At 47.1% G+C, this 17,052-nt stretch overlaps 1 protein-coding gene across 1 annotated transcript in view; it reads right to left on the bottom strand.

Annotated features, from left to right (window-relative positions):
* The window catches only part of LOC137323442 (sterol 26-hydroxylase, mitochondrial-like), a 60,461-nt gene extending 47,757 nt beyond the window's left edge, over positions 1 to 12,704 (bottom strand). Inside the window, exons 1-3 of the mRNA XM_067986915.1 lie at positions 12,372 to 12,704; positions 11,330 to 11,508; positions 2,542 to 2,741 (exon numbers count right to left, since the gene is read on the bottom strand). Coding sequence (XP_067843016.1) covers positions 2,542 to 2,741; positions 11,330 to 11,508; positions 12,372 to 12,704 — 712 coding nt within the window. The remainder of the gene's footprint in view (positions 1 to 2,541; positions 2,742 to 11,329; positions 11,509 to 12,371) is intronic.
* Between the last annotated feature and the right edge of the window lie 4,348 nt (positions 12,705 to 17,052).

Below are 17,052 nucleotides of genomic sequence, written 5' to 3'. Positions count from 1 at the left end.
CTTCTCTATTCTGTTTCTTCGGATCCTAAAGGGAACAAAGAAACAGGAGTGGGCCATTCAGCCCTTCAATTAGATCATAGCACCTCAACTCCATTTACCCACCTTTGCTCCATGTCAGTTGATAGCCTTAACCAAACAAAAAAATCTATCGATTTTCAATTGACCCCCAGCCCCAACAGCTTTTTGGGGGAGAGAGTTCCAGATTTCCACTACCCTTTGTGTGAAAAAGTGCTTCCTGACATCACCCCTGAACGGCCTGGCTTTAATTTTAAAATTGTGCCCCCTTTTTCTGGATTCGCCCACCCACCCCCAGAGGAAATAGTTTCTCCCTATCCACCCTATTGAATCCCTTTATCATTTTAAATACCTCGATTAAATCACGCCTCAAACTTCTAAACCCAAGGGAATACAAGCCTAGTCATCCAAGCCACTTGCTTGGATGAGTGCAGCTCCAACAACACTCAAGAAGCTCGACACCATCCAAGATAAAGCAGCCTGCTTGATTGGCACTCCATCCACCACCCTAAACATTCACTCCCTTCACCACCGGCGCACTGTGGCTGCAGCGTGTACCATCCACAGGATGCACTGCAGCAACTCGCCAAGGCTTCTTCGACAGCACCTCCCAAACCCGCGACCTCTACCACCTAGAAGGACAAGAGCAGCAGGCACATGGGAACAACACCACCTGCACGTTCCCCTCCAAGTCACACACCATCCCGACTTGGAAATATATCACCGTTCCTTCATTGTCGCTGGGTCAAAATCCTGGAACTCCCTTCCCAACAGCACTGTGGGAGAACCTTCACCACACGGACTGCAGCGGTTCAAGAAGGCGGCTCACCACCACCTTCTCGAGGGCAATTAGGGATGGGCAATAAATGCTGGCCTCGCCAGCGACGCCCACATCCCGTGAACGAATAAAAAAAAAGTCTGTGCAACCTGTCCTCATAATTTAACCCGGTATCATTCTGGTGAATCTGCACTGCACCCCCTCCAAGGCCAATATATCCTTCCTGAGGTGCGGTGCCCAGAACTGAACGCAGTCCCCAGAGCTCTGTACAACTGAAGCATCACTTCCTCCCCTTTGTATTCCAGCCCCCATTGAGATAAAGGCCAACATTCCATTAGCCTTTTTGTACATGGCTACTGGCTTTTAATGTGGTGAATGCAGAGATCTCAGATGGTTGTAGGGCTGGAGGAGGTCACAGAGATAGGGAGGGGGCGAGGCCATGGAGGGATTTGAAAACAAGGATGAGAATTTTAAAATCGAGGCGTTCCCGGACTGGGAGCCAATGTAGGTCAGCGAGCACAGTGGGTGATGGGTGAACGGGATTTGATGTGAGTTAGGATACGGGCAGCAGAGTTTTGGATGAGCTCAAGTTTATGGAGGGTGGAAGATGGGAGGCCGGCCAGGAGAGCATTGAAATAGTCAAGTGTAGAGGTAACAAAGGCATGGATGAGGGTTTCAGCAGCAGATGGGCTGAGGCAGGGGTGGAGACAGGCGATGTTACGGAGGTGGAAGTAGGCGGTCTTGGTGATAGAGAGGATATGGGGTCGGAAGCTCATCTCAGGGTGAAGTAGGACGCCATGGTTGCGAACGGTCTGGTTCAGCCTCAGACAGGGAGAGGGGGAGGGATGGAGTCGGTAGCTCGGGAACGGAGTTTGTGGCAGGGATTGAAGACAACGGCTTCGGTCTTCCCAATAATTAGTTGGAGGAAATTTCTGCTCATCCAGTGCTGGATGTCGGACAAGCAGTGTGACAAATGAGAGACAGTGGAGGGGTCGAGGGAGGTGGTGGTGAGGTGGAGCTGAGTGTCGTCGCCGTACATGTGGAACCTGACATTGTGTTTTCAGATGATATCGCCGAGGGGCAGCATGTAGATGAGAAATAGGAAGGGGCCAAGGATAGACCCTAGGGGGATTCCTGAGGTAACGGTGCGGGAGCGGGGAGAGAAGCCATTGCGGGTGATTCTCTGGCTATGACTGGATAGATAGGAATGGAACCAGGCGAGCGCAGCCCCAATCAGCTGGACGATGGAGAGGCGTTGGAGGAGGATGGTGTGGTCAACCACGTCAAAGGCTGCAGGCAGGTCAAGAAGAATGAGTGTAAGGAATCTTACAACACCAGGTTATAGTCCAACAGTTTTATTTGAAAATCACAAGCTTTCGGAGGCTTTCTCCTTCGTCAGGTGACAAATGAGGAGAGAGAGTTTACCATCGTCACAGTCAGGGGGATGTCATTTGTAAGAGTGGAACCAGGTGAGGGCAGTCCCACTCAGCTGGACAATAGAGCAATACAGGCTGGAGGGGCCAAATGGACTGTTACTGGAACATTCCCTGATTCTTCAAGTGGTTTGAGACAGGGGAGGGGGTCAAGGAACATGTTCTGTTAACACCCAATTTTCTGTCGGGCGGATATCCCCTCCCTGGAAATAACCCCCCTCCACCCCCCTGCCCCCGCCACCCTCCCCCGCACCCCTCCTCCACACCCCCTCCCCTGCCCGTTGCCATGGTTCGATAAATTTGAACTGCTCTCACCTTCGAAGGTATACCTCTGCAGCTCAGTGGTGATGTTGTGCACCGTTACTCCTGATTCACTCGTCACGCGCAGCAACCGAATGCGGTCAACGAGGTCGCTCACCACCTCGTTAATGACGCCCTCGTACAGTGCGGCGTCTTGCACTTTCAGCATTCTCTTGTTGAGGACGGCGCGCAGCCTGTGCCATTCCTCCCCTTCCCTGAGTGAAGCAAGAGGTTGGTTCATGGTTCCACCTTGTTGATTACATGTTGCACCTGTGCGGTAGCTTTTAGTGGTCAGTGTACCTGCGCACCCAAATCCCCATGATTCCGATTTGTCCTTCTTGGATCTAAAGTGGATCACCTCACAGTTCCCAACATTGAACTCCATCTGTCACAGTTTTGCCCGCTCACCTAATCCATCAATGTCCCCTTGCAACTTTCAGCTCCCATCACTGTGCCTCCTAACTTAGTGTCATCTGCAAACTTGGATAGACCACTCTCTGTTCCTTCATCTAAGTCATTAATAAATATGGATATCCCCAATCTCTTTCTCCCACCTCCCAACCAATTACTGACCCATGTCACAAGGTTACCTCCAATTCCGTGCACTTTCATTTTGCTAATAATCTCTCGTGCGGAACCTTATCAAATGCCTTCTGGAAGTCCAGAGAGACAATATCCGTGGACACGCCCCTGTTCATCAAAACATTCAACTAGATTAATCAGATATAGAAACATAGAAACATAGAAAATAGGAGCAGGAGTAGGCCATTCGGCCCTTCAAGCCTGCTCCGCCATTCAATATAATCATGGCTGATCCTCCATCTCAATACCATATTCCAGCTCTCTCCCCATACCCCTTGATGCCTTCTGTGTCTAGAAATCTATCTAGCTCCTTCTTAAATATATTCAGTGATTGGCCTCCACAGCCTTCTGTAGTAGAGAATTCCACAGGTTCACCACCCTCTGAGTGAAGAAATTTCTCCTCATCTCAGTCCTAAATGTCCTACCCCGTATCCTGAGACTGTGACCCCTCGTTCTGGACCCCCCCCCAGCCAGGGGAAACATCCTCCCTGCATCCAGTTTGTCTAGCCCTGTCAGAATTTTATATGTTTCAATGAGATCCCCTCTCATTCTTCTAAGCTCTAGTGAATAGAGGCCGAGTCGACCCAATCTCTCCTCATACGACAGTCCTGCCATCCCAGGAATCAGTCTGGTGAACCTTCGCTCTATGGCAAGTATATCCTTTCTTAGATAGGAGACCAAAACTGCACACAATATTCCAGGTGTGGTCTCACCAAGGCCCTGTATAACTGCAATAAGACATCCTTGCTCCTATACTCAAATCCTCTTGCAATGAAGACCAACATGCCATTTGCCTTCCTAACTGCTTGCTGCACTTGCATATTTGCTTTCAGTGACTGGTGTACAAGGACACCCAGGTCCCTTTGTACATCAACATTTCCCAATCTATCACCATTTAAATAATACTCTGCCTTTCTGTTTTTCCTTCCGAAGTGGATAACTTCACATTTATCCACGTTATACTGCATCTGCCATGTATTTGCCCACTCACTCAACTTGTCTAAATCGCCTTGAAGCCTCTTTGCATCCTCCTCACAACTCACAATCCCACCTAGTTTTGTGTCGTCAGCAAACTTGGAAATATTACATTTGGTTCCCTCATCCAAATCATTGATATATATTGTGAATAACTGGGGCCCAAGCACTGATCCCTGCGGTACCCCACTAGTCACCACCTGCCACCCTGAAAAGGACCCATTTATTCCTACTCTCTGTTTCCTGCCTGTTAACCAATTCTCAATCCATGTCAGTATATTACCCCCAATCCCATGTGCTTTTATTTTGCACACTAACCTCTTATGTGGGACTTTATCAAAGACCTTCTGAAAATCCAAATAAACCACATCCACTAGTTCTCCCTTATCTATTCTACGAGTTACATCCTCAAAAAACTCCAGTAGGTTTGTCAAACATGATTTCCCTTTCATAAATCCACGTTGATTTTGTCTAATCCCATTGATATTTTCTAAGTGTCCTGTTATCACATCCTTTATAGTAGACTCTAGCATTTTCCCTACAACTGATATTAGGCTAACCGGTCTGTAGTTCACTGTTTTCTCTCTCCCTCCTTTTTTAAATAGTGGGGTTACATTTGTCACCCTCCGATCTGCAGGAACTGTTCCATAATCTATAGAATTTTGGAAGATGACAACCAATGCATCCACTATTTCCATGGCTACCTCTTTTAGTACTCTGGGATGCAGATTATCAGGCCCCGGGGATTTATCGGCTTTCAGTCCCATTAATTTCTCCAGCACTATTTTTTTACTAATATTAATTTCCTTTAATTCCTCCTTCTCACTAGACTCTTGGTTCCCTAGCATTTCTGGGAAGTTATTTGTGTTCTCTTCCGTGAAGACAGAACCAAAGTATTTGTTTAATTGTTCTGCCATTTCCTTGTTCCCCATTATAAATTCTCCCATTTCTGACTGTAAGGGACCTACATTTGTCTTCACTGATCTTTTCCTTTTTACATACCTGTAGAAGCTTTTACAGTCCACTTTTATGTTCCTTGCAAGTTTACTCTAATACTCTATTTTTCCCCTCTTAATCAATCTCTTGGTCCTTTTTTGCTGAATTCTAAACTACTCCCAATCCTCAGGCTTGCTACTTTTTCTGGCAACTTTATATGACTCCTCTTTGGATCTAATACTATCCTTAATTTCTTTTGTTAGCCCATGGTTGGGCCACTTTTCCTTTTGTGTTTTTACCCCAGAAAGGAATGTATAATTGTTACAATCCATGCATTCATTCCTTAAATGTTAGTCATTGCCTATCCACCGTTATGCCTTTTAATGAAGCTTCCCAATCTATCATAGCCAACTCACTCCTCAAACCTTCGTAGTTTCCTTTGTTTAGATTTAGGACCCAAGTTTCGGATTGGACTACTTCACTTTCCATCTTAATGAAGAATTCGATCATGTTATGGTCATCTTCCCTAAAGGACCCCACACAACAAGATTATTAATTAACCCCTTCTCATTGCACAATACCCAATCTAGGATAGCCTGTTCCCTAGTTGGCTCCTCAATGTACTGGTCTAAAAATCCATCTAGTACACTCTCCAGGAATTCATCCTCCACAGTATTATTGCTAATTTGGTTTGGCCAGTCTATATGTAGATTAAAGTCACCCATGATTACTGTAGTACCCCTGTTAATTGCATCTCTAATTTCCTGTTTGATCCCATCCCCTACATTACCATTGCTGTTTGGAGGCCTATAGACAACTCCCACCATTGTTTTCTGCCCCTTGGTGCTTCTTAACTCCACCCAGACTGATTCTACATCTTGATTTTCTGAGCCAATATCCTTTCTCACTATTGCTCTGATTTAATCCTTTAATAATAACACCACCCCACCTCCTTTCCCTTTTTGCCTGCCCTTCCTAAATATCGAATACCCTTGGATATTCAGCTCCCAGCCTTGGTCACCCTGCAGCCATGTCTCTGCAATTGCAATTATATCATATCCGTTTACATCTATTTGCGCTGTTAATTCGTCTACCTTATTACGAATGCTTCATGCATTCAGATACAGTGCCCTTAGATTTGTCTTTTTAACATTTTTAGACATCTTAACATTTTTTGTACTCTGGCCCTATTTGTCTTATTACCATTTTTTCTTACCCGGACCCTATTTGTTAGTGCACTCTTTTGTTTGTACGCTCTGTCCCTTCCTGAAACAATCTGGTTATCCTTACCCCAATCACTTTCCTGCACTGCTTCCTTGTCTTTTCTCTTTAGCATTCTAGATTTCTCTCCACCGGGATCCTCCCCCCAACTTTATTTAGTTTAAAGCCCTATCTACCTCCCTAGTTATTCGATTTGCTAGAACTCTGGTCCCATCATGGTTCAGGTGTAGTCCGTCCCAACGGAACAGCTCCCTCTTTCCCCAGTACTGGTGCCAGTGCCCCATGAATCGAAACCCACTTCTCCCACACCAATCTTTGAGCCACGCATTCATCTCCCTGATCCTATTAACCCTGTGCCAATTTGCTCGTGGCTCAGGTAATAATCCAGAGATTATTACCCTTGTGGTTCTGCATTTTAATTTTTTATACTAAATTTAAAAACTGCTCAAACTCTCTTAGCAGACCCCTTTTCTAAGTCCTACCTAAGTCGTTGATACCTACGTGGACCACGACAACTGGATCCTCCCCCTCTCACTCCAAGTTCTTCCCCAGCCCAGAGGAGATGTCCTTAACCCAGGCAACACAGCCTTTGGGACTCATGCTCCTGGCTGCAGAGAACAGTGTCTATCTATCTATGTCCTCCCCTTCTCAAATCCATGCTGACGCTCTTTAATCAGCTGATACTGGTCCAAGTCCTCAGTCACTCTGTTTCTAATGATAGAATCCAGTAACTTCCCCACAACTGACTGACAGGTCTGCAGTTACCTGGTTTATCTCTACCTCCTTTCTTGAATAATGGAGTAAGATTTGCAATTTTCCAAATCTAAGGGGGCAATTCCTGAATCTAGATATCTTTGGAAAATTATGACTAACATATCTACAATTTCCTCGCCCATTTCTTTTAATATTCTGGGGTGGAAACCATTAGATCCTGGAGATTTATCTGTATAAAGTCCCATTACTTTGTCCATTCCTATTTTTAAAAACATAATACATCCACTGTCACCCCCTCCCCTTGACTTATTTTAGGTTCCCTTATACCGCTGGTATTTTGACCTTTTCCTCCACTGTGGAAACAGATATGAAGTATAAGAGCATAAGAGATAGGAGCAGGATTAGGCCATTCGGCCCCCATTCATGAGATCATGGCTGATCTGATTTTTACCTCAACTTCACTTTCCTGCCTTTTCCCCATATCCTTTGACTCCTTTGCTGATCAAAACTTTGTCTAACTCAGCCTTGAATGTATTCAATGACTCAGCCTCCACAGCTTTTTGGGGTAAAGAATTCCAAAGATTCACGACCCTCTGGGAGAAGAAATTCCTCCTCATTTCCGCCTTAAACGGACGACCCCTTATTCTGAGACTATGCCCCCTAGTTTTAGATTCCCCCATGAGGGGTAACATCCTCTCAGCATCTACCCTATCGAGTCCCCTCAGAATCTTGTATGTTTCAATAAGATCTCCTCTCATTCTTCTAAACTCCAATGAGTATAGACCCAACCTGTTCAATCTTTCCTCATAAGACAACCCTTCCATACTCGGAATCAACCTAGTGAACCTTCTCTGAACTGCCTCCAATGCAAGTATGTCCTTCCTTAAATAAGGGCACCAGAACTGTACGCAGTACTGCAGGTGTGGTCTCACCAGCACCCTGTACAGTTGCAGCATGACTTCCCTGCTTTTATATTCCATCCCCCTAGAAATAAAGGCCAATATTCCGTTTGCCTTCCGGATTACCTGCTACACCTGTATGTTGACTTTTTGTGTTTCATGTACGAGTATTAATTTAACAAGTCTGCCATTGCCTTATTATCCATTATAGTCTCGCCTGCATCTGTCTTTAATGGGCCCACATTCTCTCACCACTCTTTTACTCTTAATATATTGATAAAAGCTTTTGGTGTTTGTTTCGATACCCCATGCAGGTTTATCTCATATTCCTTTTTGCACCTCTTATTACTTTCTTTGTACCCCCATTGTTGCTTTTTATGGCTCTCCCAGGCCACTGGATTTCCACTTTTCCTTGTATTTATGTAAGCCTTTTCTGTTAATTTGATATTATCTCTTACCTCATTTGTTGACCATTGTTGCTTAACAACACAAGTGGGACTTTTGTCTTTTAGCCGTTTGTACTGGTTTTGTGTTGTACTAAATAATTCTTTGAATACATCCCACTGGGGAAATGATTGGAATCTATAATTAAGGACATGGTGACTGAGCACGCAGAGAAATTTGAGCTGATTAGAGAGCGCCAACATGGCTTTATAACGGGTAGGTCATGTCTAACGAACCTAATTGAATTTTTTGAGGAAGTAACTAAAGTAGTAGACAGGGGAATGTCTATGAATGGACTCCCAGAATGCATTCGATAAGGTTCCACATAAGAGACTGTTAGCTAAAATTGAAGCTCATGGAATTGAAGACACATTATTGACCTGGTTAGGAGATTGGTTAGGTGGTAGAAGACAGAGAGTAGGGACAATGGGTAAGCACTCAAATTGGAAGGAAGTGACTATTGGTGTCCCACAAGGATCTGTGCTGGGGCCTCAACTATTCACTATATTTATTAATGACTTAGATAACACAATACAGAGCCATATATTTGAGTCTGCCGCTGACACAAAGATAGGTGGCATAGTAAGATGGGAGCATAAAATTAGAAAGAGATATTGATAGATTAAGTAAGTGGGCAAAACTGTGGCAGATAGACTTTAACACAGGTAAGTGTGAGGTCATCCATTTTGGACCAAAAGAGGATAGATCTGAGTATTTTATAAATGGTGAAAAGCTAGGAATAGTGGAGGTCCAAAGAGATTTAGGAGTCCATGTACACAGATCAGTAAAATGTAGTGGTCAGGTACAAAAAGTAATCAAAAAGGCTAATGGAATGTTAGCCTTTATATCTAGAGGGCTAGAATATAAAGGGGAGGAAGTTTTACTACAGCTATACAAAGTCCTGGTTAGATCATATCTGGAGTACTGTGTACAGTTCTGGGCACCGCACCTTAGAAAGGATATATTGGCATTTGAAGGAGTGCAGCACAAAGGTGACATGAGGAAAAACTTTTTTACACAGCGAGTGGTTGTGATCTGGAATGCACTGCCCGAAGGGGTGGCCTTCAAAGGGGAACTGGAAGAAATTTGCAGGGCTACGGGGATAGGGCGGGGAAGTGGGACTAGCTGGATTGCTCTTGCATAAAGCCGGCACGGACTCGATGGGCTGAATGGCCTCCTTCCTTGCTGTAACCTTTCTATAAATCTATTGTTACCAGGGCTCCAAGGGTTAGATTATGAGGAGAGGTTAGTATTCCCTGAAATATAGAAGGTTAAGGGGTGATTTGATTGAGGTGTTTAGGATTTTGAAAGGAATTGATTGGGTAGATGGAGAGAAACATTTTCTATTGGTGGGGGAGTCTAGACCAAGGGGACATAACCTTAAAATCAGAGCCAGGCCATTCAGGAGAGAAGTTAGGAAACACTTCTTCACACAGAGGGTGGTAGAAGTGTGGAACTCTCTCCCACAAAAAGCACTAGATGCTCAATTAATAATTTTAAATCTGAGGTCGATAGATTTTTGCTAGACAAAGGTATTAAGGGATATGGGGCTAAGGCAGGTGGACGGAGTTAGGATACAGATCAGCCATGATCTCACTGAACGACGGAACAGGCTCGAGGGGCTGAATGGCCTCCTCCTGTTCCTATGTTCGCTGTTTGTAGGTTTACCCATGATCCAGGATCTGCCCAGTTTGCTGTGGTCAATTCATTTCTCATCCCTTCGAAGTTTGCCTTATTTAAATTTAAAACTTTGATTTGTGACTCTCACTTCTCCCTCTTAAACCTAATAGCAAATTCACTCATATTATCGTCACTATTCACAAGATGTTCCCTTAGCATCAGATTATTAACTAATCCTGGCTCGTTACTCATCACTAAATCCAGTATGGCCTGTTCCCTTGGTTCTAAAACAAGTTGTTCCAGGAAAATGTCCTGAAAACATTCTGGAAATTGATAAACTTTACTACGAGAACTGATTTGCTTCTCCTGGTCAAAGTGAAAATTAAAAGCTCCCAGGTGAAGCAGGTGAACATCCACCTCACCATGACGACTGTCCTCTCCCCACCCGCCCTAACTCATTTAAATCTTTTTACCTTTTCCGCAAGGATATGGATACAGAGAAAAGTTCCCTCTGCATGGTGTATGTGTTTGTGTGTATGTGTGTGTGTGTGTCTGTATGTGTGTGTGTTTGTGTGTGTGTTTGTGTCTGTGTGTTTGTGTGTGTGTTTGTGTCTGTATGTGTGTGTCTGTGTGTTTGTGTGTGTGTGTTTGTGTGTGTGTTTGTGACTGTGTGTTTGTGTCTGTGTGTTTGTGTCTGTATGTGTGTGTCTGTGTGTTTGTGTGTGTGTTTGTGTCTGTATGTGTGTGTCTGTGTGTTTGTGTCTGTATGTTTGTGTCTGTGTGTGTGTTTGTGTCTGTGTGTTTGTGTCTGTATGTGTGTGTCTGTGTGTTTGTGTGTGTGTTTGTGTCTGTATGTGTGTGTCTGTGTGTTTGTGTCTGTGTGTTTGTGTCTGTATGTTTGTGTCTGTGTGTGTGTTTGTGTCTGTATGTGTGTGTCTGTGTGTGTTTGTGTCTGTGTATTTGTGTCTGTATGTGTGTGTCTGTGTGTTTGTGTCTGTGTGTTTGTGTCTGTGTATTTGTGTCTGTATGTGTGTGTCTGTGTGTTTGTGTCTGTATGTGTGTGTCTGTGTGTTTGTGTCTGTATGTGTGTGTCTGTGTGTTTGTGTCTGTGTGTTTGTGTCCGTGTCCGTTTGTATATGTCAGGTGTGGTCTTTAGGTGATGCGGAGGTTTATTAGGCCAGGATGTGCAGAACTAATTCAGTCCCGATCTTAAGTCATAATTTTATGTTTACATTATAAATTCCTACACCCTGAGTTATAAATATACATAAACCGAGCAAATCTGTATTTGCCAAACCCACCTTGCCCCAACAAACCATGTCTCAGCTCCCTGGCCACACCCATCTTCTCAGCTATGCCCCCCCATCCCCGCTACTGCCCGATATCCGAGACTGAGGTTGAGGTTGACTTACGCAGTGATGACTCCGTTTGCCAATCCGCGTACAGTACGGTACTCTTTCCAAGGGTTCGCCAATGATCTCATCGGATACTTTCCCTCGTGGCGTAAAACCTGTTCTATTAAGCCGCTGTCTGCTAGATTCACATCCTGTCCTGTCCTCCATATTTGTCCAAAGTTCCTCTGTTCTATTATCTGGCATAACAAATGTTGACAATTGGTTCCTCAACAGGACTTTGGCCCCTTTTACATTCTTATCAACTTCAAGTCACATTGCTCAGCTCCCAGTCCTTTTCACCTGCCCCAGGTTAGTCCCCAAACCCCCTCACCTGCCCCAGGTTAGTCCCCAAACCCCCTCACCTGCCCCAGATGAGTTCCCAATCCCCCTCACCTGCCCCAGGTTAGTCCCCAAACCCCCTCACCTGCCCCAGGTTAGTCCCCAAACCCCCTCACCTGCCCCAGGTTAGTCCCCAATCCCCCTCACCTGCCTCAGGTGAGTCCCCAAACCCCCTCACCTGCCCCAGGTTAGTCCCCAAACCCCCTCACCTGCCCCAGGTTAGTCCCCAAATCCCCTTCACCTGCCCCAGATGAGTCCCCAATCCCCCTTTCCCTGCCCCAGATGAGTCTCCAATCCCCCTTGACCTGCCCCAGGTGAGTCCCCAATCCCCCTTTACCTGCCCCAGGTGAGTCCCCAATCCCCCTTCACCTGCCCCAGGTGAGTCCCCAATGCCCCTCACCTGCCCCAGGTGAGTCCCCAATCCCCCTTCAACTGCCCCAGGTGAGTCCCCAATCCCCCTTCACCTGCCCCAGGTGAGTCCTCAATCCCCCTTCACCTGCCTCAGGTGAGTCCCCAATCCCCCTTCACCTGCCCCAGGTGAGTCCTCAATCCCCCTTCACCTGCCCCAGGTGAGTCCTCAATCCCCCTTCACCTGCCCCAGGTGAGTCCTCAATCCCCCTTCACCTGCCCCAGGTGAGTCCTCAATCCCCCTTCACCTGCCCCAGGTGAGTCTCCAATTCCCCCCTCACCTGCCCCAGATGCGCTCCCTTTCCCCCTTTACCTGGAGCAGATGTAATTTGTGGACATAGCCCTTTATGAAGAGCCAGTAGATGGTGGTCCAACTGCCGCGCCCCGGCATCGTCTGCAGAGATTTGTATCCGATGGTTGACCCTTCTGCGGGAGCAGGTGCATTTGAGAAGGCTCTGGTATCCAGGCCACACTGGCGATTAAAGACTGCAAGGTGACTGCCTGTTACTCCAGCACAGTCCTCCCTCACAGTGAGCTCCCTCACAGGGAACCGTCTCACAGGGAACCCTCTCATGGAGAGACCCCTCACAGGGAGCCCCCTCGTCATAGACACCGGCATCAGAAATCGTCTCATCATGGAAAACATTTTCGAGCTTCGAGGAGGATCAATAAAATGCTGAACCTTTTGTTATGACACAAACTTTAAGCTGATCTGTGCAAAGTGTCTGCTGCAGGGTCCTAGAGCTCACAGCCTTAGTGTGGTTATTTAGGATAAGGCGAGTAAAATTTGCAGTGTACAGTGACCTCCTTCCTTGCCCCAGCCCCTCACCCCAACCTTGTCCAATCCTACCTGAAGGAGCAGACTCTCGCTGGGTTACGGTTCCATGGGTACCAATACCCACTTTACCCTAATGGCCCATCTTCATGTGTGGGTCCAGATAGTGAGTGCTGGCAGGATATTCGACTTTTTTTTTTTTTATTCGTTCACGGGATGTGGGCGTCGCTGGCAAGGCCGGCATTTATTGCCCATCCCGAATTGCCCTCGAGAAGGTGGTGGTGAGCCGCCTTCTTGAACCGCTGCAGTCCGTGTGGTGACGGTTCTCCCACAGTGCTGTTAGGAAGGGAGTTCCAGGATTTTGACCCAGCGACAATGAAGGAACGGCGATATATTTCCAAGTCGGGATGGTGTGTGACTTGGAGGGGAACATGCAGGTGGTGTTGTTCCCATGCGCCTGCTGCCCTTGTCCTTCTAGGTGGTAGAGGTCGCGGGTTTCGGAGGTGCTGTCGAAGAAGCCTTGGCGAGTTGCTGCAGTGCATCCTGTGGATGGTGCACACTGCAGCCACAGTGCGCCGGTGGTGAAGGGAGTGAATGTTTAGGGTGGTGGATGGGGTGCCAATCAAGCGGGCTGCTTTATCTTGGATGGTGTCGAGCTTCTTGAGTGTTGTTGGAGCTGCACTCATCCAAGCAAGTGGAGAGTATTCCATCACACTCCTGACTTGTGCCTTGTAGATGGTGGAAAGGCTTTGGGGAGTCAGGAGGTGAGTCACTCGCCGCAGAATACCCAGCCTCTGACCTGCTCTCGTAGCCACAGTATTTATATGGCTGGTCCAGTTAAGTTTCTGGTCAATGGTGACCCCCAGGATGTTGATGGTGGGGGATTCGGCGATGGTAATGCCGTTGAATGTCAAGGGGAGGTGGTTAGACTCTCTCTTGTTGGAGATGGTCATTGCCTGGCACTTATCTGGCGCGAATGTTACTTGCCACTTATCAGCCCAAGCCAGGATGTTGTCCAGGTCTTGCTGCATGCAGGCTCGGACTGCTTCATTATCTGAGGGGTTGCGAATGGAACTGAACACTGTGCAGTCATCAGCGAACATCCCCATTTCTGACCTTATGATGGAGGGAAGGTCATTGATGAAGCAGCTGAAGATGGTTGGGCCTAGGACACTGCCCTGAGGAACTCCTGCAGCAATGCCTTGGGGCTGAGATGATTGGCCTCCAACAACCACTACCATCTTCCTTTGTGCTAGGTATGACTCCAGCCACTGGAGAGTTTTCCCCCTGATTCCCATTGACTTCAATTTTACTAGGGCTCCTTGGTGCCACACTCGGTCAAATGCTGCCTTGATGTCAAGGGCAGTCACTCTCACCTCACCTCTGGAATTCAGCTCTTTTGTCCATGTTTGGACCAAGGCTGTAATGAGGTCTGGAGCCGAGTGGTCCTGGCGGAACCCAAACTGAGCATCGGTGAGCAGGTTATTGGTGAGTAAGTGCCGCTTGATAGCACTGTCGACGACACCTTCCATCACTTTGCTGATGATTGAGAGTAGACTGATGGGGCGGTAATTGGCCGGATTGGATTTGTCCTGCTTTTTGTGGACAGGACATACCTGGGCAATTTTCCACATTGTCGGGTGGATGCCAGTGTTGTAGCTGTACTGGAACAGCTTGGCTAGAGGCGCAGCTAGTTCTGGAGCACAAGACTTCAGCACTACAGCTGGGATGTTGTCAGGGCCCATAGCCTTTGCTGTATCCAGTGAACTCAGCCGTTTCTTGATATCACGTGGAGTGAATCGAATTGGCCGAAGACTGGCTTCCGTGATGGTGGGGATATCGGGAGGAGGCTGAGATGGATTATCCACTCGGCACTTCTGGCTGAAGATGGTTGCAAACGCTTCAGCCTTGTCTTTTGCACTCACGTGCTGGACTCCGCCATCATTGAGAATGGGGATGTTTGCAGAGCCTCCTCCTCCCGTTAGTTGTTTAATTGTCCACCACCATTCACGACTGGATGTGGCAGGACTGCAGAGCTTTGATCTGATCCGTTGGTTGTGGAGTCGCTTAGCTCTGCCTATAGCATGTTGCTTCCGCTGTTTAGCATGCATGTAGTCCTGAGTTGTAGCTTCACCAGGTTGGCACCTCATTTTTAGGTACGCCTGGTGCTGCTCCTGGCATGCTCTTCTGCACTCCTCATTGAACCAGGGTTGATCCCCTGGCTTGTTGGTAATGGTAGAGTGAGGAATATGCCGGGCTATGAGGTTACAGATTGTGCTGGAATACAATTCTGCTGCTGCTGATGGCCCACAGCACCTCATGGATGCCCAGTTTTGAGCTGCTAGATCTGTTCTGAATCTATCCCATTTAGCACGGTGGTAGTGCCACACAACGCGTTGGATGGTGTCCTCAGTGTGAAGACGGGATTTCATCTCCACGAGGACTGTGCGGTGGTCACTCCTACCAATACTGTCATGGACAGATGCATTTGCGACAGGTAGATTGGTGAGGACGAGGTCAAGTAAGTTTTTCCCTCGTGTTGGTGCGCTCACCACCTGCCGCAGGCCCAGTCTAGCAGCTATGTCCTTCAGGACTCGGCCAGCTCGGTCAGTAGTGGTGCTGCCGAGCCACTCTTGGTGATGGACATTGAAGTCCCCCACCCAGAGTACATTTTGTGCCCTTGCTACCCTCAGTGCTTCCTCCAAGTGGTGCTCAACATGGAGGAGGACTGATTCATCAGCTGAGGGAGGACGGTAGGTGGTAATCAGCAGGAGGTTTCCATGCCCATGTTTGACCTGATGCCATGAGATTTCATGGGGTCCAGAGTCAATGTTGAGGACTCCCAGGGCCACTCCCTCCTGACTGTATATCACTGTACCGCCACCTCTGGTGGGTCTGTCCTGCCGGTGGGACAGGACATACCCAGGGATGGTGATGGAAGAGTCTGGGACGTTGGCTGAAAGATATGCTTCTGTGAGTATGACTATGTCAGGCTGTTGCTTGACTAGTCTGTGGGACAGCTCTCCCAATTTTGGCACAAGTCCCCAGATGTTCGTAAGGAGGACCTTGCAGGGTCGACTGGGCTTGGTGTTTTGCCGTTGTCGTGTCCGGTGCCTCGTGGTCCGATGCCGGGTGGTCCGTCCGGTTTTATTCTTATTCTGACTTTTCGTAGCGAGATTTTACAACTGAGTGGCTTGCTCGGCCATTTCAGAGGGCAATTAAGAATCAACCACATTGCTGTGGGTCTGGAGTCACATATAGGCCAGACCGGGTAATGGCGGCAGGCTTCCTTCCCTAAAGGACATTAGTGAACCAGATGGGTTTTTACGACAATCCGGTAGTTTCATGGCCATCATTACTGATACTAGTATTTTAATTCCAGATTTATTTATTAAATTAATTTAATTAAATTAATTAATTGAATTTAAATTCGCCAGCTGCCGTGGCGGGATTTGAACTCATGACTCTGGATTTTAGTCCAGGCCTCTGGATTACTAGCCCAGTAACATAACCACTATGCTACCGTACCCATTATATGGTGGGCATCACATTCAATCCTGATCCTGTTACATGCCCACTCTCCGGCAAGGTCACCATGTCGGAACCAGGAGCAGGGACCCTGCCTGATTTTATCTGTTCCATGAGCCCAGAGGTGTTGACCTGGCTGAGAATAAACAGCTAGCTCAGTGTAACCCGGGGAATCGAACCTGAGACCCGAGAGGAGGTAGGGAAAGGGGAAAGAGGAATGGAGTTTTTACACTGAGTGCATGACTCCTTTCTTACCCAGTATGTGAGAAGCCCAACAAGAGAAAAATCATTGCTGGATCGAGTCATGGGAAATGAACCAGAACAGAAAAGAGAAGTAAACGTGGAGGTACATCTAGGTAATAGCGATCATAAAGTTTTTCCTCATGTGGCCTTTGGTTCTTTTGCCAATCACCTTAAATCTATGCCCTCTGGTTCTTGACCCTTTCGCCAATGGGAACAGTTTCTCTCTATCTACTCTGTCTAGACCCTTCATGATTTTGAATACCTCGATCAAATCTCCTCGCAACCGCCTCTGCTCCAAGGAGAACAACCCCAGCTTCTCCAGTCTATCCACATAACTGAAGTCCTTCATCCCTGGAATCATTCTAGTAAATCTCTTCTGCACCCTCTCTAAGGCCTTCTCATCTTTCCTAAAGTGCGGTGCCCAGAACTGGACACAATACTGCAGTTG

This window comes from Heptranchias perlo, chromosome 7 (assembly GCF_035084215.1).
Source record: "Heptranchias perlo isolate sHepPer1 chromosome 7, sHepPer1.hap1, whole genome shotgun sequence".
Taxonomy (NCBI): domain Eukaryota; kingdom Metazoa; phylum Chordata; class Chondrichthyes; order Hexanchiformes; family Hexanchidae; genus Heptranchias; species Heptranchias perlo.
The sequence above is the reverse complement of the archived record's forward strand: the minus strand, read 5'-3'. Positions and strand labels throughout refer to the sequence as shown.